The sequence below is a fragment of the Bos grunniens genome, chromosome 24, assembly GCF_055505025.1.
Source record: "Bos grunniens cultivar Pamir isolate PY7600 chromosome 24, Bosgru_T2T1.0, whole genome shotgun sequence".
Classification (NCBI taxonomy): domain Eukaryota; kingdom Metazoa; phylum Chordata; class Mammalia; order Artiodactyla; family Bovidae; genus Bos; species Bos grunniens.
In genome coordinates, this window is record NC_141188.1 from 32978996 (window position 1) to 33000293 (window position 21298).

General features: G+C 39.4%; 1 protein-coding gene across 7 annotated transcripts in view; it reads left to right on the forward strand.

The window, feature by feature from the left end:
- The window catches only part of ZNF521 (zinc finger protein 521), a 311483-nt gene that overhangs the window by 24031 nt on the left and 266154 nt on the right, over positions 1 to 21298 (forward strand). For all 7 annotated transcript variants that reach the window (XM_086372915.1, XM_086372918.1, XM_086372921.1 and 4 more), the window contains one exon: positions 7589 to 7768. In XM_086372915.1, the coding sequence (XP_086229041.1) occupies positions 7589 to 7768 (180 nt within the window). The remainder of the gene's footprint in view (positions 1 to 7588; positions 7769 to 21298) is intronic.

Consider the following 21298-nt stretch of genomic DNA (forward strand, 5'->3'; position numbering starts at 1 on the left):
TAATTAAGGCCTGGGCTCAATTGCACCAAGCCATGTGGGGTCTTGCTTCCCCCACCAGGACTGAACCCACGTCTCCTACATTGCAAGGCGGATTCTTAACCACTGGCCCACCTTGGGAGTGCCCTGTTTCCTCTTTTTGGAGTGCCATCTATCACTTGTCCTCAGTGCTGTGCTGTGCTTAGTCACTCAGTCCTGTCTGACTCTTTGCGACCCCATGGACTGTAGCCCACCAGGCTCCTCTGTCCATGGGGATTCTCTAGGCAAGAATACTGGAGTGGGTTGCCATGCCCTCCTCTATCAAATCCAGATCTCCCGCATTGCAGGTGGATTCGTTACCAGCTGAGCCACCAGGGAAGCCTGTCCTCAGGGCTACTCATCTTTTATAACAGCCCAGTGCTGCTCCTCTTTAGCTAACATTTTTCTGTGCTGCACCATCTAACTGAAAAGCCCCTCCAGCTGAGCACTACCTTCCGCAGTTATCGGTTTATTCATCTCTCCTTTTCTCTGCCCCAGTGCTTCCCAGCCCTTCTCATGTCATGGCACACGCAGAAAAATGAAACATTTTGAAGGAAACACTTGGATAAATGGAGAAGCAATTGGCCTGCCAGTGTCCAATTATCTCTAGCTGTAACGTGGCCACTTGGAGGGTGGAGTTGGTATCCTTGAACACCTGAACCCCCTTTTGACCCACTGGTTGGGAAGCTGTGCAGAAGATTTTAAGTTCCTTAGGACAAGGACCAGGTGTTAGACTTTGCATCTCTGGTGTGTGTGTGTGCTCGAGCTGAGTTGCTCCAGTTGTGTCTGACTCTTTGCCGCTCTATGGACTACTCCTCTTTCCATCGATTCTCCGTCAAGAACACTGGAGTGGGTTTCTGTGCCATCCTCCAGGGGAACTTCCCCATCCAGGAATCGAACCCCCGTCTCTTATGTCTCCTGCATTGGCAGGCAGGTTCTTTACCACTAGCGCCACCTGGGAAGCCCAGGGCCTTAGCCAAATGCCTCTTACTATGTGGATGCTCAGTAAATGTTTGTTTGCTGAAGGTGCAACAAGACAACCACAGTCCCCCAGATTGAAGGTTAAATGATTAAGGTGGGAATCTCTTTATAAATCCTCTTTATGAAAGTTAGAGTGCTAGGATTGCTTTCTTCTAAATTTCATGTTAAAGATACATAAGGATGAAGTTGAGGAAGGAAATTTGAATAGGATTCTGATTGGAAGAAGAGAAACTTTATTTGGTTCCAAAGTTTGAGTGTGTAGTTTTCAGAGTGTCTGTGTCTGTGTGTGTGTTTTAACCTCTCTCAAGGCTAATTTCCTCCCACTCAGCATCCTCCTATGAGGAATTTCATTGTATAAAGAAGAGTGGCCGTACGTTCATATTTGGCATGTGCCCCTTCCTAATAGAGCATCTGATACATTTCTCTTTGGTCCTCAAGGACCGTGATAGACCTGTAGAACAATCAAGCAAAACCACCGAAATTCTAGACTCCAACTGTGTGATTTTGTTTAACATAGAGATAATTCTTTCTATATGAGATTTTAGAGGCAGGAAAGAAAAGTACATGAAAAGGTTTTTTGGTTTTTTTTCCTCTCTCTCTCTTTTTCCCCCCTTTTTTCTTTAAAACAGTTTAACAACTTTCAGAGAATAGAGTGGTTAGAACATGAACATTGTAGGAAAAGTAAAAAGAGCACGTTTGTATCCACGATTCCTTGAGCTCCCTGGACCTGTTGTCATCACCAGGTCTCAACCTCGATGGCTGTCCCTGTTCTGCCAGTTGAGGCCAGAGTTTGGGCATGTGCATCCTTGACCACCTCAGAGTGCTTTTGCTTTTGTTTTGTTTGTTTACTTTTTCTTGACAGTAGAAAAAGGGGAGGCAGCAGAGTAGCAGGCAGGTGGGGTCCAGACAGCCCTGTTCCTTCATCAGAGCCTGCTTGTGATTTTATAACAATGGATGATTTATTTTCCCCAAGTCTGTTCTCATCTTATGGGATTTCCAGTTAGAATGCATATGTAGAGCCCAGAAAGCACAAAATAATGATCCCACCCTTTGGTTTTTTTTACCCTTTGGTAAAGGAGGAAGGCTCCTCTTTAACTCTTTGTAGCCCAAAGGTAACTTTTCCTCTCTTCTTAGCATCAGGATACACCAGTTGATGGAATTTGAGCACATTTCTAGAGGCTTCCCAGGTGGCACAGTGGTAAAGAATCTGCTTGGCAGTGCGTGGGATGCATGAGACGTGTGTTCGATCCCTGGGTGGGGAAGATCCCCTGGAGAAAGAAATGGCAACCCACTCCAGTATTCTTGCCTGGAGAATCCCATGGACAAAGGAGCCTGGTGAGCTACAGTCCATGGGGTCGCAAAGAGTCGGACACGACTGAAGCAACTGAGTACACAGGCGTGCTAGGGTAGGAGTGCTTTCAGACATGGTTTGCTCTAAATAAGAGCAGTCTCTGGTGTACTTTTTAGGTGTGGAACTTCAGTAAACCTTAGAAGACCAGTCACTGTGACTATATGTGAACTTGAAAAACAACATCAGACAATTTGGGGCACAAGCTTATTGTTCACTTGAGGTGCATCATTCGTAGCAACCTGGGGACATATGAGTGTGGAATGCATGTGTTTAAATTATCTGTTGACTTATTCATCATCGAGTTCCTGAAAATAAGACACTAGGGTTATAATGCTTTTTTTTTATTTTCAGAAGATATCCTTGGAAGAAAGAACTTAGGCCGCTTTCCAAAATAACAAAAACATACTTTTACTAGTCTACTAATAATGTCGTGTTGAACTCACTTTTTATTGACCATCTAGCGTTTTGTAGTTTTAGGTGATTCAGATCCAAGAGGTCATGGTATTCACATGAAGCCAAGACTTGTTCTTTTTTTAAGGCAGTGTGCATATTTTAGCTGGTATTTTCTTGAACTTACTGGCACTGTGTGGGTTGCTTTAAGATTGAGTAATTCATGCCATGGTTGTTTAATCTGGTGAAAAGCTGGCTATGACCAGAGAACAAACTGTTAGGAAATGGTCCAGTTTTTAAGTTTGCGTGTGTGTAAGTGGAGTATTTTGGGTTCATTCATCTCTTGCCAATCTTAGTTGTTAAGTAGTCTTCTTGCATTCATATTTACATCATCCTCTGAATCCTGTGTTTCTGCCACTCTCGTAAAAACAGACTGGTTTGTAAGGTAGAGCCTCATGCTTAGAATCCACCAGGAAAAAGCCTCATTTATATCTCCGGCAAGAAGGACAGAGGGCCTGCACTGTGTATTCGCTGCCAGAAGTTTTTATAGTAATACTTTGTATCTAGGCTCTGGCTCTTACCATTAAATGTGCTTTTTATAGAGTACCAAGTTATAAATGTAGTGTGGCTACGGCATATTAATCTTACTGCAGAGATTTAATGAGGCAGTTGTTTTGCGATGGACACTATTGGGAGCAGAAAGCGACAGAGTTTTACTTTACCACTGAGCTGCAGAAATATTCCTTGCCTGGTAATAATTATAACCACATGATCTCTTAGTTTTTCTTACTTTTGCCAGTGCTTTTCCATGCAAAAGTGGCTTGGAAGGAGGTCCATTTCTAGGCAGTGAGATGGATTGGAAATTGGGCTGTGTTCTCAGTGGTTTGACATTTTTTAACTTTGATCAGGCCTGGGATCCTTGTTGCACAGAGAGAAATATGTAGGATGAGTTTCAAGAATACAGATAGTCTTTGCCAGTCCACTGAGATGGCTTTTAGATATTCATTACTTTTACTTGACTTTTATATAGGTTATAAAAAGTAAATGTGGTGAAACCTCATTTTTACATGGACAGAATAGAATTTCTGCTGGTTGGCCTTAAACTGATCCCATACTTGAAATTAATTGAAGTCCATGGGTTTATTGCCTCCAACACTTTTAAGCCAGCGCAATTTTTCATTTTCCCCAAAGTTGTAATTTTATTAAACCAAGTTGTAGCAATAACAACCTTTATGAAGAGGAGGATGAGAAGAAGGAAGAAACCACCTACCAGGGAACATAATAAGGGGAAAAAAATCACACTTTCTTTTAAATTTCCATTTATAAGTAATGTTAACACAATTGAAAACAGAGAGCCGCCATTTATTTTTATAATAATAATCGTGTCTTTGTTCCAAAATTAAGCCTTTATCCAAGTTCAAACATTGTTAAGTCTAGTGCCTCCTAGGGCCCTTTCAGAAGGGATGAGCCAGAAAGTTGGCTGGGCATGTGAGGTTGTGTGTGATGGATGAAACACGTTTGGGTGGCCTCCTTCAGGGCAGCGGACAGAACGGTGCCTGCGGCTGTGATGGAGTTGGTAGTCGCAGTGCAGGGAGGGGAGATGTGCAGGTACTTTAAAATACTGCCCTTTGGGAGGGTTTGTAGTACAAGAGAGTTGGAATAACAGCTGTCCATCCTGCAGTGGTGTTGGGGGTGGGGCAGTGTTCACAGGCACAGACCCTGTATTTATAACCCCTTAGGTTGAAGTCAGAGGTTTGAATGGCTAGCAGAGTAATACAATTATTTTTTATGATTGACTCTCAAAGGACTTTATAAAAACTACCTAACTAAGGCCATGTGCAATTATTGAAGTGTAGCCACCTGTGGGAAGAAATGGTTGACAATGTAAGCTTTCTGGAATCTTCCGGCGCCACTACGAATGGAAACTCGTAACACAAATAAACGCATCTTTTGAATGGGCAAGAGCGAATTCTTTATGGACATGGAGGTTGGCAAAACAACAACAACAACAACAATCTACTCGTTAGGAGAGAGCCTAAGATTCTGGAGCTCATTATACTACACTAAGGCATCAGAGGCTGTAATCGCACCCACCCCCCAGAGGGTCCCTCTTAAGTGGTGACCTAAAAACAAATTCGCCAGTTGGCTGGAGCTTGCATCCTGAAGTTGCAGCAGAAGTGAATAAGCTTGACTGACTTCAGTCCCTGAAGGATTCTATCTGTAAATGCAGAAGTGGAAGCAAAACCATTTTTTATTAGTCTTAAAATGACCCTCATTTTAATAACTAGCCACAGTGTCAGAAGCATGGACCGGGGTCATTCCTTAGCTGTTAAGACCTAAAGCATCATGCAGGCTTTCCTATTTGTTTGATATTTTTGATTTGGATTCGTGTAAAGTGCCCATATTCTTGAATAATAAGGAAGGCAAGTTCTTATCATTTTCTCTGCATACTACTTAAAGTATTCAGAGTGTCTCCTTATTTAAAAACAAACAGGCCTGCAGACTTGATGCGTAGCATTTAAATAATCATATTAAAATTCAGACCCAGCCCCCACATTTCCCTGAGTGCTGTCAGTTTTATGAGAAACTGGAAACTCATGCTAAACAACCAGGAGTGTTCAGTAGGCGTCTGCTGCGTTCCACCAAGGGTTGAATGGGTGTGGGGGCCAGTTCGCCGTAGTGGGGACACTTACTTATTTTCCTGAGTGGCTCTAATTTGGCAGTATTTTACCACTCGGTTTTAGCTTGTTGGAGCTTTTTGAACCATTACCTATTTGTTGCGTCTGTAGCGCTAGATGAAACATTTGAAACCAGCAAAGGCAAATGTGGTGCTTTGACATTGCATCAGCTTTCGAAGATGTAGGCATGTAGATACTTTTGAATTTGGAGGTAACTGGTCTGTTCCCATTCACAGGAAAAATACTAGGAAAGGACTTTTTAATGTACTCCTTTTTTCCTGTCTCCTCTCCCTTCTCGTCATCACTAAATACTATTTACTAAGCACTTACCCGGACATAGTGCTGTGCTGGGCAAAGAACAGGGCAAATGAAAAAGGTCCTGTGATTACTCCCCCAGGGATGAGCAGTCTATAACTCAGTATATTGAAACGGACACTGCATAGAGTATGGAGATAATAATTTTCCAGATGACAAATCAACCCGAATTATCAATTTACTTTAACCCGACGTTCTTGTTTGAAAACAAATAAACAAAAACTACTTGCTCTTTGAATTGGGGATTCTGCTTTTGCCTCATGAACCCAAGAGATCATTCTCCATGTTGAAATGTAAGTTGATTTGGGCATTTGGGAATCGTTTGAAGGGTGATGATATAGTTAAGTTTATTACAGATGTGAAGAAAGGCTTTGGAGCAACTGCCAGCCAAAGGGCAGCACTGTGAGTTGTAGAAGCAGGTTTGCAGAAGCAACTGGCATGCAGAGTGGCAGAAATTTCGATAGCCGGATGGGAGGCTGATGGCATTCATTGACTTTCCAGTGAAGTCTGGGCTCATTTGATTCTGTGAATTCTGGATTGCAATATTTCAAATATTTATCCTCCATATTAAAAAAAAATGACTACAGAAAACATATTACATATTTCTTAGGTACCTTGATACAATTCTTTTGTAACTATTTCACTGAAAACTCTGTTTTGAGACATAATTTACTTCTGACTTTGGAGGACTTTTTGCTATTCGAAATGAATGTTCTGTAAATGAAGTCACAGATTTTATTATCCCAATTTTCCCTAAAGAGGCATTCTCTCTCTTCCTCTGCTTTCCTGCAAAGAGGAGCAGCGGCACTAAAATATTTGGGGGTACTTCTTTAAAATGAGGCAAAAGACAGCATAAGAAATCACGAAGTATTTATTGAGCTCCAAGGGAAAACATCATGTGGGTTTTTGCTTGTCTTAGTCCCTCTTGCTATTTGTGTATCATTCTTAGGGTTAGAATGGAACTATTTTTAGTTTTCCCACTATTTAGCTCTTTGGAGAAGGAAATGGCAACCCACTCCAGTATTCTTGCCTGAAGAATCCTAGGGATGGGGGAGCCTGGTGGGCTGCCGTCTATGGGGTCGCACAGAGTCGGACACGACTGAATCGACTTAGCAGCAGCATTTTTAGTTTTCCCACTATTTAGCTCTTTGAGGCTAGTAATGTCAGTTGAAGTTGTTGACTCAATTATAATCTGTAATTGCTCTTTGTATATTTGGTTTTGTTTTTTGATGATTTTGAAACCAAGAGACATACCAATGCATTTACACTTGAATTTGTGCTTGCAAGAATGTTTGGCTGTGTGGCGGAGCTTATTTTGCTATTGCCGTCTAACAAATAATGGGGTAACTGTGTGTTTTGACCAGTTTATAAGTAAAGGTCAATTTCGTGCCTATGGTAATTAGCTTAGCTTATTCTAGACTTTTGGCTAATTCTGGTAATTTCCTGTGAAAGAGTATATTTAGCAGAAAAGGAATTCATTCTCAAGCACGGTGGTTTTTCCCCTCTGCATTGGAGACTGTTTAATTTCAAAAGTGATTTATCTCTCTCTTGTAAGCAAAAAAAAAAAAAAAAGAAGGCTGTGAAAAAAATGTCAAAGTTAACTTTAAGGGTGGCAAATTATTTGAAAGGGGTTGGGAAAAGGGCTATGTATTGGAGGAGAGATGCTCTAGTCATCAGGAACTGACAGATTTTAGGGAGGACTCATTTTTCGATGCTTCTGAAATAAAATCTGCAATAAAGCCCTCCTTTTGCAGCTTCCAGGGAGAAGGTGTTTCTGTTTTTGGTAGCAAGATTAAAAGTGACTTGAAAAGAACCTATCTTTCAACCCCATACTTACAGTCTTGATTTCTTTTTTCAGACCCCAACTGTAAACTTGAAGACAAGACTGAAGATGGAGAAGCAATAGACTGTAAGAAGAGGCCGGAAGACGGGGAGGAGCTAGAGGACGAAGCTGTGCACAGCTGTGACAGCTGCCTCCAGGTGTTCGAGTCACTGAGCGATATCACAGAACACAAGATCAATCAATGTCAGCTGACAGGTAAACAGTACTTATCACTTCTTGTCTCCTCACCCTGTTCTATTTCTGATTTTTTTTTTTTCCGTTTGTTCCTTTCTCTTCTGTTGTCTTCCAGCTGTTTTATTCTTTCACTTGAGTACCTAGGTAAGTCTGGAAGTGCTTTAGAAAGTCTTCTAAGATAATGGTTTATGGCAAGTTCAGTGTCACAATCATCCTTAGATATTGAAGTGTACCTAGATATTGATAGCTAAGGGATATGTTTTTGTTTCCTTTTTAAGAAGCAACAGTGATGTAGTCTTTTAAACTATGTAGATGGAGAACCTAACATGGGGTGGCTAAGATAAAGTTTAAAAATACCTTCTGAATATGTTTTCCCAGAAGTTTAGCATGCATGAATTTCATTTAGTTTAAACGTCTCCTTAAGAAAACTTTTCCTCATCGGTCACTCTTTGCTGAGTTTAGTGCCTTTTTTGCCCTGTAAAGCCTTATGCTTAGTCATGAATATCACAGTGTTCAATGCATGTGTTAACTTTTCCATCGCCCTCATTAGACTGGAAGCTCACGGGTGGCAGGAACGCTGTCTTGCTCATCACTGTATTCTCTAAGCCTTGCACAGTGCCTGGCCCACAGAAGGCGCTCACTTAAGTCATGGCAACTATTCTCCTCTATGTTTCATGGTAAAAATCAGATTTAAAATGACAGGAAACAGGACGTGTTCAAGTTAATGGTTGGATAAAAGTAAAACTCGGTTACCAAAGTTATACTCTCTAAAAATATATCCTGCAGGAACATACTATACAAAGTTGGAGGGACATTTTATATATACATCCCTTTTTATAATCATGTCATTTTTCTCTTATTATTTGGAACTGACATTGCCCCGGTGTGTGTGTATTTGTAGATCTCTTTCTCTTATTTTCCTAGCACAAATCTTTCTTCAACTAACCATGTGTAGGAAATGTATTTATTAGACAAGTGGTTCTGCAACTGTTTTCCACAGAATGTTGATAATTTTGCAAGATTTTAATAGGTGTTCCATTTAAACTAGGTTTCCTGAGCAGATTATTATGGAAATATTGGATTAAATCCAATTAAATAGCCTTCTTTATTGAAGTGCACTGTTGCTTTTCAAAAAGGGATGGCAGTGAGCATGTTTATTAGACTCTTCTTTCTTTTAGAAAACCTATTATCATCTTTTTTGGAATGTAAGTTTGAGAATCTATGAAGCTTATAGAAACATTGGCTGTGTACATATTTTTTAGGGTTTTGATAACTTTTCTTTTGATATAATTCCAAACTTATAGAAAAATTGCAAAGATATTATATGTGACTCTCGTTTACCACTTATCTGATTCACACATTGTTTGTATTTTAGCCTCTTTGCTCTGTCATTGTCTCATTAATTTTTTTTTCTTAGTCATTTGAGAGAAGGTTGGAGACTTCACACCCTTCTAAATATATCCTGTGTACTTCCTAAGAATAAATACATTCTCTTACATGACTACAGCACACTTAATCAAAATGAGGGAAGTTCACATTTAACACAGAATACTGTTATCTAATCCACAACCAATATTTAAATTTCAACAGTTGTCCCAACAATGTCATTTCAAGGTTTTTGTTTGTTGTTTTGCTTTTTCTCCTCTGGGATTCAGGATCATGCATAACTTCTAATTGTCATGTCTCTCTTTTCTCCTTTCACCTGAAATGATCTCATTTTTTGAGAGTAACTCTCAGCATTTTATAAAATGCCTATTTATAATTGGGTTTGTTTGATGTTTCCTTATGGTTATATTCAGCTTCTATTCTTCCATGGGGCTTCCCTGGTTGCTCACACAGTAAAGAATCTGCCTGCAGTGCAGGAGACCCAGGTTCGATCCCTGGAGAAGGGAATGACTATTCATTCCAATATTCTTGCTTGGAAAATTCCTGGACAGAGGAGCCTGGTGAAATAAAGTCCATTGGGTTGCAGAATCAGACAGGAGTGAGCAACTAAGAGTTGGACATACTTCCATGGCAGGAATACCACCAAAGTGATGTTGGGCCCTTCTCAGTTTATCAGGTCAGGAAGTATCTGATGTTGATTTTTACCAGTGTTGATGGGGTTAACACTGAATACTTGTTTTAAGTGGCGGGTCAGTGAACTCCGGGAGTTGGTTATGGACAGGGAGGCCTGGCGTGCTGCTATTCATGGGGTCGCAAAGAGTCGGACATGACTGAGCAACTGATCTGATCTGATCTGCCAACTTTCTCCAGTGTTCAAAAGTTGTTTTCCCTTGGTAAATACAATAAGTAATTTGTGGGAAGATATTTTGGGGCTTCCCTGGTAGCTAAGTTGGTAAAGAATTAACCTGCAATGCAGGAGACCCTGGTTCAATTCCTGGGTCAGGAAGACCTCCTGCAGAAGAGATGGCTACCCACTCCAGTACTCTGGCCTGGAGAATTCCATGGACAGAGGAGCCTGGCAGGCTACAGTCCATGGGGTTGCAAAGAGTCAGACATGACTGAGCAACTTTCACTTTGACACCATGTAAATATTTTCATTCTCATGAAATACCCACTTTAGCTTTATAATTTTTATATTTATTAGTTGGCCTTAGACTACAATTTCTTATTCATTCATTGATTTTTGTGTTCATATCACTGTGGGCATTTGGATTTTTATTTTCTTTCATGGGTCATAATTCATTACTATCATTGCTTGCTCAAATTCACTGAAATTTGGTCAGTAGTAGTCCCTTCAAACTGGATCCTATGTCAGCTTAATATGTCTCTGTCTATTTGAGGATAGATTCAGTTTCTCCTTCAAACAGATGCTCCAGGCTCCTCATGTTCTGGTCCTAATCAATCTTCTGTCCAAGGAGCCCTGGTTCCTTCAAGAGGACCAAGGTATTTAGAAATCAAGATGTGGGCACTATGTGTACTCATTGATAAAGATCCATCATTGGTTATAAACCATCTCAGCAGATAGAATGAGGAAATATATATGTGTATTTAGTGTAATGGGCTTCCCAAGTGGTGCTAATGTTAAAGAACCCGCTTGCCAAAGCAGGAGACAACAAGAGATGAGGTTTCAATCCCTGGGTCGGGAAGATCCCCTGGAGGAAGGCATGACCACTCACTCCAATATTCTTCCTTGGAGAATCCCATGAATAAGAGGAGCCTGGTGGGCTACAGTCCATAGGGTTGCAAAGAGTCAGACAGGACTGAAGTGACTTAGCACTTAGTATAATACCTGTATAATATAGCTTATAAAATGTATGTATACACAAATATATACACATATTTGTATTTTTCTCTCTCTAACAAGAGCCAATATTTCTACTGATGCCCATCATTTCAATTTAGCACTTGTCGAACATCCCAATCTTTTTTCTCCCCGTGTTTGTTACTGCCTTCTCGAGTAGTGAGCCACCTAGCTTCCATTATCTTCAATATATATACTCAGTTGCTGAGTCTAGAACACACAGTAAGTAGTTTAAAAATTACATACTCATATCATCAGGATAAGCAGACCAACTGACTAGAGTTTAATAGTTGTTTATCATTATTAATGCTATAATTTATAATGTATGATTTATATAGAGTTAAATTTGTAAGTCCTCAGGGTACCATTTGATGAGTTTTGATAAAATACATATACCCATGTGACCCATATCCCTCTTAAGATCATCTCCTAGAAATTTCTCTTCTCTTGACTCTTTTCCAGTCAGTAATGCTCCAGCAAAAGTAGCTAGCTTTGAAGTTTTTACCTGCAGGTTTGTTTCGCCTCTTCCAGAACTTCTAATACGTACACAGCGTGAACTCTCATCGTGTGTCTGGTTTCTTTTGTTCAGCACACTATCTGCAAGATTCATTCTTGTATGTATAAGAAGTCGGTTCTTTTTTATTGCTGTGTAGTATTCCAGCCTGTGAATGTATCACCATTTGTTTTCCATCCTCCTATTACTAGATGTTTTGGTTATTTTAGTTTTTGGTTACCATAAATAAAGTTGTTGTGAACCTTCCTATACTGGTCTTTTTTGTGGACGTATGTTTTAGTTCCCTTGAGTTGAGTAGGAGTAGAATTGCTGGATCACAGGGTAGGGTATACTTAACTCTGTGGAAAACCTCTGAATCTCGATCACAAGTGGTTGCACCATTTCCCACTTTTCACCGGCATTGTCTGAGAGTTCAAGTTGTGCGTCCTTGATAACATTTGTTTTGCTTGCCTTTTCAAGTTAAGCATTCTATTGGGTGTGTATAGGTATTCTTTGTGGATTTATTTGCATTTTCTAACTCATGTACACTTAATTGACTTCATTTAGTGCATTTTCTCCTCAGAATGCATAATTTTTGGAAAATCCCATTAAGTGCACCGTTAATATGATTCTATTTTCAGTGGAATAGCTTTAAAGGGAAGCTCTACTTATGTGGAATCAACGCTAACTTTAGGGTGAAGACATGGGAATGCAACTGATATGGCCAATTTAAACTATGCCAGCAAGAAATCTTACCTTAGGTGAGAAAAGTGTCTCTCTCGTGTGAAAGATTAAATTTAAAATTCAATATTAAAAAAGAAAAGCCTGCAAATTCTATTTAGTGTTTACCTTTTATTGAGTTCCTACCATGGAATTATCTTTATGTCCAGCTCTATGAAATAGAGTAGAAGCAAAAAAAAATTATTCCTGAATAACTTTATATATTGTATGCAGTAATATATTTCTTTATATATTATACAACTTTAATATCAGTGCAGAAAATGCTGATTTTTTTCAGCACATGGTATGGTGAAGATAATACCTATGGGTTAAAAATTCTTATTCCTCAAAAACCTCAAACCCTAATAAAATATTTGGTTTGTTTTAATCTTAAGCTTTCTAAAATCTTAGAATCCTAGTCTATGCTCACATCATTTTATCCCACAACATTTTAAACAAAGGAAGGAAAACAGAGGCGTATGTGTGATTTAATGAAATATTTCAGAAGAGGTAAAGCTGATGGGCTTTGGTCCTGTTTATGATGTTCAGGGTGGTAGACCGATGAGGAAAAAGCAGAAAGGGAAGATCAGGGAGAGAACAGAAGGGTGAGGAACAAAATTAGGAATGATTTACATTTGTTTAAAGTGTTAGAGTTCAAACTTGGGTTGACTAAGGGTACCCTTCAGTCTCTGCTCAACTGGAGTTTGAACTCTTAACACTTTCAGTTCAGTTCAGTTGGGGTCGCAAAGAGTTAGACACGACTGAGCAACTGAACCGAATTGAACTGAAAGTGTTAGAGTTCAAGCTTGAGTTGAGTTGACTAAGGGTACCCTTCAGTAAAGAATCCGCCTGCCAATGCGGGAGACATAAAAGATGCGGGTTTGATCCCTGGGTTGGGAAGACTCCCTGGAGGAGGGCGTGGCTCTCTACTGCAGTATTCTCACCTGGAGAATTCCATGGACAGAGGAGCCTGGCAGGCTACAGTCCATGGGGTCACCAAGAGTCAGACACGACTGAAGGACATCAGCAAGCACGCATACACACACACCCTTCAGTCTAATCTGGAAGAGATTAAAGACACTGGTAGCATTTTAATTAAAAAAGTAATATGGTGCTTTTACCTTCTTCCTTGATTAAAACCTTTTACTCTAAAGTTAGAAGGTCCTACTCTTCCTAATTTAGTTTCCTGCTGCTTGAGTTAACTCTTGGTGCTTCTTTTTTCTAGAGGACAAAATGTTAGTCTAGTATTTGGGGTTTTTTTCCCCTTTAATTTTACTCTTTTCTTTTTCACTTTTTTTTCTTTTAATTTCATGTAGTCTCATTTGTATCTTTGTTCATTTTCCTTTGCTTCTTCTTATCCTTGTTTCAAGACTCTTCATTTCCTTATTGTCTTTAAAAATCCCCTCTTTTTTCTCTTTCTGGCTGTGTTATAGTCTCTTGCTGTTTTCTCAGCTTTCTTCCTTACTCCTTTTGGCTTCCCGTCTATTAATCTTGAAGTCTTTACTTACGTGTGTGGTCACATCCATCTAGATCAGAGCCTGAAAATTTTTTGGTGAATAGTTTGTATGAAGGAGAGGACAACTGGAAGTGTATAGGAGAATTAGCTATCGAGTAGTTTGGGAGAGAAAAGTCTTAAAACCTGCTGATTTGCACAGTAACAGAAAGCAGAGGTATTCTGTGGTCTGACACCTATGGGAGTTAGTCAGGGTAGTTTCACCCTGAACTGGAAGAAACCCTGCCATGAGATTCCCATCCTGAACTCAGTGCTTGTGGTAACTTGAGATCAGTTCTTTGGTGACTCTCCTCCCCAAGGGGGAGCCTGCCAAGGTGAAAACTGACTCACTCCAAACTGAAAGTTTTGAAATCCTGGTACAGTCTTGCCAAGTGAGCCTAGACTAGACCTGGCCTTGGGAGACGAAGGTCAAAGATGGACCAGGATGATCCATTTTAGACTCAGGTTTGAAAGTCAGCTCAGGCATCAGTTATGCCCCAGGTCAGTTCGTGAGTAGGCACCAGTGGCCTGGACTGAACTCACAGACAGTGGACCAGCAAGGGCGCAGAGATCTCGGGCATCACACACACAGTTCACGCGGTGCATCCCTGAGGGGGATTCTGGAAGGTGAGTGCTGTTCTGGACAAGCTTCTGGCCCAGGAAGCAGCAGAGCAGTCCCGTAGGATAATGAGGGACAGGATGGCCTTCTTTTTTGTCTCCCAAGGCAATTGCCCTCTAGTCTGCAATCCAAGATGAACAAATAAATCTTATCTCATCCCTGCTTGAAGGTATAGGGGGAAAGGTGGAAAAATTAAACCCTGCTCTTCAGCTGTAGCAGTAGTTGGAAAGCACCTGTCTCGCCCCAGCCATGCTCTGTTTTTCCTGGAGGCTGGGAAGGGAGGGGAATCAACACTAATGCTGTTGGGACTCTCTGATGCAGAAGACAGATTATCAAAATATATATTTAAAGAAGGAAAAGCATAGAGAACCTCTCATTTTCCTAATCCACAAACCCTATCATTTCTTGCCAATTCCCTCAGGGGGTAGGGAGGGCTGGAAGCCAAAGGGGTCTCATCACACTTCTCAACAAAGATTTAATAGCAGGGTGCTGGGGGGCGGGGGGAAGGCTGAGATTATGGAGACTTTATTATGCTGACAAAACTGAGTAAGAACCAGCATTGTAAATCGTCAGAACTAAGCTACACTTAACAGGATAAATGTGTAAAGTGCATTTGGTAATACTGTACGCTTGTTGTTCTGAGTCATTTTTCTCTTCTCTGCTAATTTGCAAACTTGAGTTGTCTGTGAAGTGTTCTTTCACATCATTAATGTGAATTGCCTGGGTGCAAATGCAGAAAAGCTAAACAGCACCATGTTAGTTCTTAACCCTCTGGCCCACCATACTACTGGTGAGAGGGGTAGGTAGAGGTTTGTGCGACTGCAAGGTGGTTGTATTTTCAGAGAACATATTTGTAGATTGCATTTATTAACCCTAGGCAGATCTGTGAGTCCTTTACCAATATTAGTATTGTACGGATTCACAGTTTTGAGGAAAAGTCACTGAACCAATGATCGGACACCACGTCAGTATAAAATAGCATGTTCACTTAATTTGATTTTAAGAGTTATGAGGCTTCTTGGAAGCTTCACATAGATTTTGTGAACTGAAGACTTTTTTTAGACATCTGGGTTGTTGTTTTTTTTAACTAAAGAATTTAAAGAAAAAGTGAAAGTGATTGAACATGTGTTATATAGTTGTGGGAATTTAAATACTGGTTGGTTTCACTTGACAATCAAGTACTCTTAACAGCAAGTTTGGTTTGCATTGGGAATAAGGAAAAGGAACATTTTATTGAATGAAGCATAGTTTTCGCAGAAGCATATTGAAACTGTTTTTAGAACTTCTTTGTTTTGCTGTTTTCCTTTTCAAATCCTTAGTTGAAATAAGTTACGTGAAATAAATGTGATATTTTAACACTTTAGCTTATATTAATTAGGCTTAAGGCATTATACCTTTGGTTTGCATATTTCTACATGATTTCTTTATTCATTATTCGTGCTTTGTTATTATTCATTATATATTAATTAATTATCTGTTTATATATTAATTAGGCTTATGCTATGCTATGCTATGCTATGCTAAGTCACTTCAGTCGTGTACGACTCTGTGTGACCCCATAGATGGCAGCCCACCAGGCTCCCCCATCCCTGGGATTCTCCAGGCAAGAACACTGGAGTGGGGTGCCATTTCCTTCTCCAGTGCATGAAAGTGAAAAGTGAAAGTGAAGTCGCTCAGTCGTGTCCAACTCTTAGCGACCCCATGGACTGCAGCCTACCAGGCTCCTCCGTCCATGGGATTTTCCAGGCAAGAGTACTGGAGTGGGGTGCCATTGCCTTCTCCAATTAGGCTTAAGGCATTATATATTTTATTTTCCTATTATCCTCTGTTTTGATCAATTTCTTGTTTCCTACCCAAAATATTTCCTTAGTGTTTTTTTTTTTTTTTCCACCGGGAGGTCTCAGATTGAAAACTTGAGATCATGCACCATCACACCCGAGGCTGCCGCTTATCAAGCCCCTGTGTAGCTGGTTTTGTTGGATACTTCCTTAGTGTTTTTTAGCCTACTTCATTCTTCAGATCCTTCTAAGTCCGCCAAATGCAATTCGTGGCTTCTACAGATTGGGTTTCCATGGTGGCTCAGATGGTAAAGAATCTGCCTGCAATGCAGAAGACATGGGTTTGATTCCTGGGTTGGGAAAATCCCCTGGAGAAGGGAATGGCAACCCACTCCAGTATTCTTGCCTGGAGAATACCATGGACAGAGGAGTCTGGCAGGCTACAGTCCATGGGGTGGCAAAGAGTCAGACATGACTCAGCAATTAACACTTTTCACATTCCCCAGCCCCTTCTCCACATGCTTCTTATTTTTCAGACCAGTAGTTTCCAATATTTTTGATTAAACATATATAGGATACATCTTCAAAATATGTATTTATCAGTATGTTACATAGATACATGTATGATACAACACTCAAAAAATAGAAATTGAAAAATGAGGTGAAGATGACATAGATTTTAAAAATAAATGTATGTTGTTTTGAAGTTCTGATATAGGTTCATTTATTTTGACAATTTATTTTAATGGTTGTGAGAGTTAATAGAGCTATCTCAGAAAACCACAAAGAGAAAACATATGTTATTACACTTCTCGCTGAGGTTCATAATTATCAATGGTGTCTATCAGCTCATATTTCAGATAGCTTTCCTGATCATCTCAATTTTGTTTTGCCAACTCACATCTGATTAAATTGTTTGTATTAATATCTTCTCCCTCTTCATTCAGTGGCTGACAAAGAGCTTTTATTGGGAGTGGAAGGCTAGACTCGCCATTTTCTTGTTGATTACTTGTGCTCACCTGTTAACATCCCCCGGTTGCCTTGCAGAAGACTTTAAAAATCACTTGTCAAAATTTGAGGATTCTGTGTGAATTAGATGAGTGAACATTAAACAAGGTGATCAGCAAGCCTGTTTCCCTGGGCACAGGCCACTGCGCTATTTTGAGATGTGGGAACGGAGTGGAAGGGCAAGGGCACCCAGGATGACAGGAGTACTGTTTGTCTTACTCTCAGGATGTTGTTCCTGGGTGGCTATTTATGGCTGATGTCTCTTCTGATGGTTGCTAAATATTCAGGCTATCTTTTCTATCCTAGGATGTATACCCTGTATTTGAGAGACCACTGTTCTTGACTGTCATTGACCTCATCATAAGAAAAACAACACACCAAGTCTCTGCTCCTCTCAGTTTCAGAGAAAGTGGTGTGGCTCAGTATGTCAGTTTCTTGGTCTAGCAGGACCATGACCTAAGTTCCTCTACGCATTTATCAGAGATAAAGCAATTGTCCACAATTGGTTCCAACCTCGAATTTTGGTTGACTGATCTCCTTTTTCTGGTTTTGGAGGAGTCGGTTGCTGTAAAAGGTTTGTTATTTCCATATTGCTTGGGCTGCAGCAAAACTTTGATATTAGTACGTCATCTATTGTCCTTTTCTTGATATATTTGTGAAATTCTCTACCAAAACATGGATGTAAAATAATCATTTTCAGATCCATTATTGTCTTGGTGCTTTTGAATACTTTGGGGCATTGTAATTGAGGTTTATGAAAGGCCTTTATGGATGAGGTATATTTTTCCACTGTGAATGATGAGTTATTATATATATTAAAGTTAAATAGCTGGAATGTTGAATGGGTAGTGTAAGAAATATTTCTCCATATTTTTGATGTGCATTTTAAAATTAGGTGCTTTTATTGTCAGCCTGTTTTAATAATTTGTGAATCACCAGAAAGCTACTGATTATCAACAGAAAGTTCCTAAAGGATGAAATCTCCTAGAAATAGAAAATAAATGGGTGAATTCACTGTATTTTTTTCAAGTAAGACCTAAGTGGAGAGTATTCTGTATTAGCTGTAACTGTATTTGCAAATTACCTGCTCCTTGATTAATCTGAGGTTTTTGAAATTAGCATTTTGAAATGAGTAGAACTCAAGAAGTGAATTAGCATTATTTGTCTGTGTATTAAAAATGTTACCTTTGGATGTCTTGTGGAACCACAGCTGTTTTAGAGAAATGGTCTGGCCTTAGTTGTATAATTGATAATGAACATATTATCATCCAATTCTGTGGTTTCAGGATTTATTTGCCAAAAAATTGTAAATAAAATGTCAAGAACACAAGCCATGGGAGAATATCTTCAAGAATTTCCACCATGTCCTTGATGGTCATTGATGGTAATTAAAGCTGTCAGTTTGTCCCTGTGGAGAAGTGTAAAGATTATAAATGAAGGGCTGTCTTTGGGATGTGGAAACAGTGGGGCCTCTTTTGTGGGGAAGATGAATTAAAAGAGACCAACTATTTGCTCGGCCCCTGTGCAGCCATTCAGTCTGTCTTGTAAGCAGGGCCGTGTTTAGCTATTCAGATAGTCATGTGCACATAAGAGCTCTGCCACATGTAGCCTGTTCTCGAACGTGAAATTCAACATGATAAAACCTGGAGGTTGAATTTTTACAGTTTTGCATGACTGCAATTTTTTTTTTTGACATTACTATACTTAAGATGCTATCTACTTCCTTTATAAGATAGTGAATTGATAAGAAAAGTGGACTCTTTCCCGGTCCTTTCTCTTGTGTGACGTCTGTGTCTGGGTGTCTTGTCTTTGGGGAATGGCAGGGATGTCACAGAGATCTGTGACCTCTTAATAGGGCCTTGGGAGGGTAAGGCAGGAATCAGGGTGCACTGTGCCTCAGGGCTTAGTTCCTTTAAACTTCAAGGAATTGGATGGAACTCTTCACTCCTCCTTTCTTTCAGCTTTACCTTCAGGGGAAATTGATCGATTAGAGGTGATTATTTCACAAACTCTGAACCCTCTTCCCCTCTTTGTTCCAACTGGAGCTCCTCAAAGTTTAAAGGGATTATGTCTCCAGGGTGAATTGTAGAATGAATTTAAGTAGATTATTGGGTAGAACTCTTTGAACACACATTAAAAGTGCTAAAACATATATTGGGACAGAAGGAAATATGTGGAGCAAAAGGATAAGGTAACATTTGTTTCAAACTAATTATAATATAATTATATGGGATATTTTTGAGCAAATGATTAGCTGTTAGAAGGTAGAATCATAGTAGTGCCTCAAACCAAGAAAATAATGGAGTCAACAAATGGACAGTTGTGCAAACTCTGATGGTAAGACCCCGAGGACCAAAGACAACCATGAGTGACCGGGTTTATACATGTCCTCCATTAAGCAGAGCAAGCTTCTACTAACTGATGGCTTTTAGTGTTTTCGATTAACTAATAACTTCTAATAACTTCTTTGTTTACCAAAAAAAAAAAATGATCTATGTCTAATTTGCTTTTTGAATGTGTAATATATTTACCTTATCAGCACTGTGGACCTTATTTGAGTTATGTTTAATACATCAATTTAATTTTTCCCCCTTTAACACAGTCTAGTTTCTAGACTCTTACCTACCCACAGAGCAGTATTAGCTCCCCCTGGTGACTAAATAAAAATGTAGACAAGGATGATTGCAGTGACGAGCTTCATTAACTTTAAATTGCATAATTAGTATTAGGATGTATACAGTTGGCAAGTACACGGAACTATTTTCCAAAAAGAAAAAAATTCCAGTTAGTCTTGAGACATGTCCATTTTCATGGAAGTTTATTTACATGATGAAGGCTGGTCAGTTTTATGAGGCTTTCCTGGAGTTCTGTCCATTTTAATGACACCACCACTTATGGTTTCTGATGTGGGAGATGTTAGAATACAGAGCAGATATTCAGATCTTCTATAAATTGGGAACTGAATAGAGACACAGACAATGAAAGTAAGAGCAGCTACCAATTTGCCTGTCTCTATCATTCTTACAAAATAACCTTTCTGTAGAAAAGCTTATCATTGTTAAAATTATTTAAAAGTTGTGTCTCTTGGATGGACCTAGAGACTGTCGTATAGAGTGAAGTCAGTCAGAAGGAGAAAAACAAATATCGTATATTAACACACATATATGGAATCTAGAACAACGGCAGAGATGATCTCCTTTGCAAAGCAGCTATAGAGACCCAGATGTAGAGAACAGATGTATGGATACCAAGGGGGGTGGGGAGGGTGGGGTGAACTGGGAGATTGGGATTGACATATACACACTGCTAATACTATACTTAAAATAGGTCACTAATGAGAGCCTACTATACAGCACAGGAAACTCTACCCAGTGCTCTGTGGTGACTTAAATGGGAAGGAGATCCAAAGAAGAGGGAATATATGTATGTGTCTGGCTGATTCATTTTGCTGTACAGCAGGAAGTAACACAACACTGTGAAGCAACTATTCTCCAATAAAAATTAGTTTAAAATTTTTTTTAGAAAACAAGTAAATTACAGCTGTCTCTATTTAAAAAAAAAAAGTTGTTTCCATGTTTTGGCTATTGTGAATAACTCTGGGATGAACATAGAAAGGCAGATATTTCTGCAAGATCCCAATTTCAGATCCTTTGGTTGTAAACTCACGTATAAGCTGAGTACCTTCCGGGGTTCTAATGAACAGCATTGTAGTTATAGATAATTATACTCGAATGTATACTTGACGGTTACGGATAGAGTAGATCTTAAGTGTTCTCATCACAACAAAGAAATGGTAATTATGTGAGGTGATAGAAGTGTTAACAAAACCCACCGTGGTAATCGTTTTGCAATATGTAAGTGTGTCAAGTCATCACAAACTTATACACTGTTATATATCAATTCTATCTCAGTAAAGCTGGAAAAAATAAAATTTGGGGGGCAAAAAGCACTGTTACACATTGAAATACTAAGGTGTAATTTTTTGTTGCCAACTCAAGAAAACATTTTTCCAGTTTAATTTATCAATTATTTAAAGTGTATATTTGTATTACTTGGATTGCTTTCCAACTTAATTCTTATAGTTTAATTTCTGAAAAATTCCTCCTCATTATACTTACCAGTTTGACAGACTTTTGAGAATGCTTTTGTGATCTCTTTGAAAAGAAACTTGTCAGGTCTGTCATATACTTACCA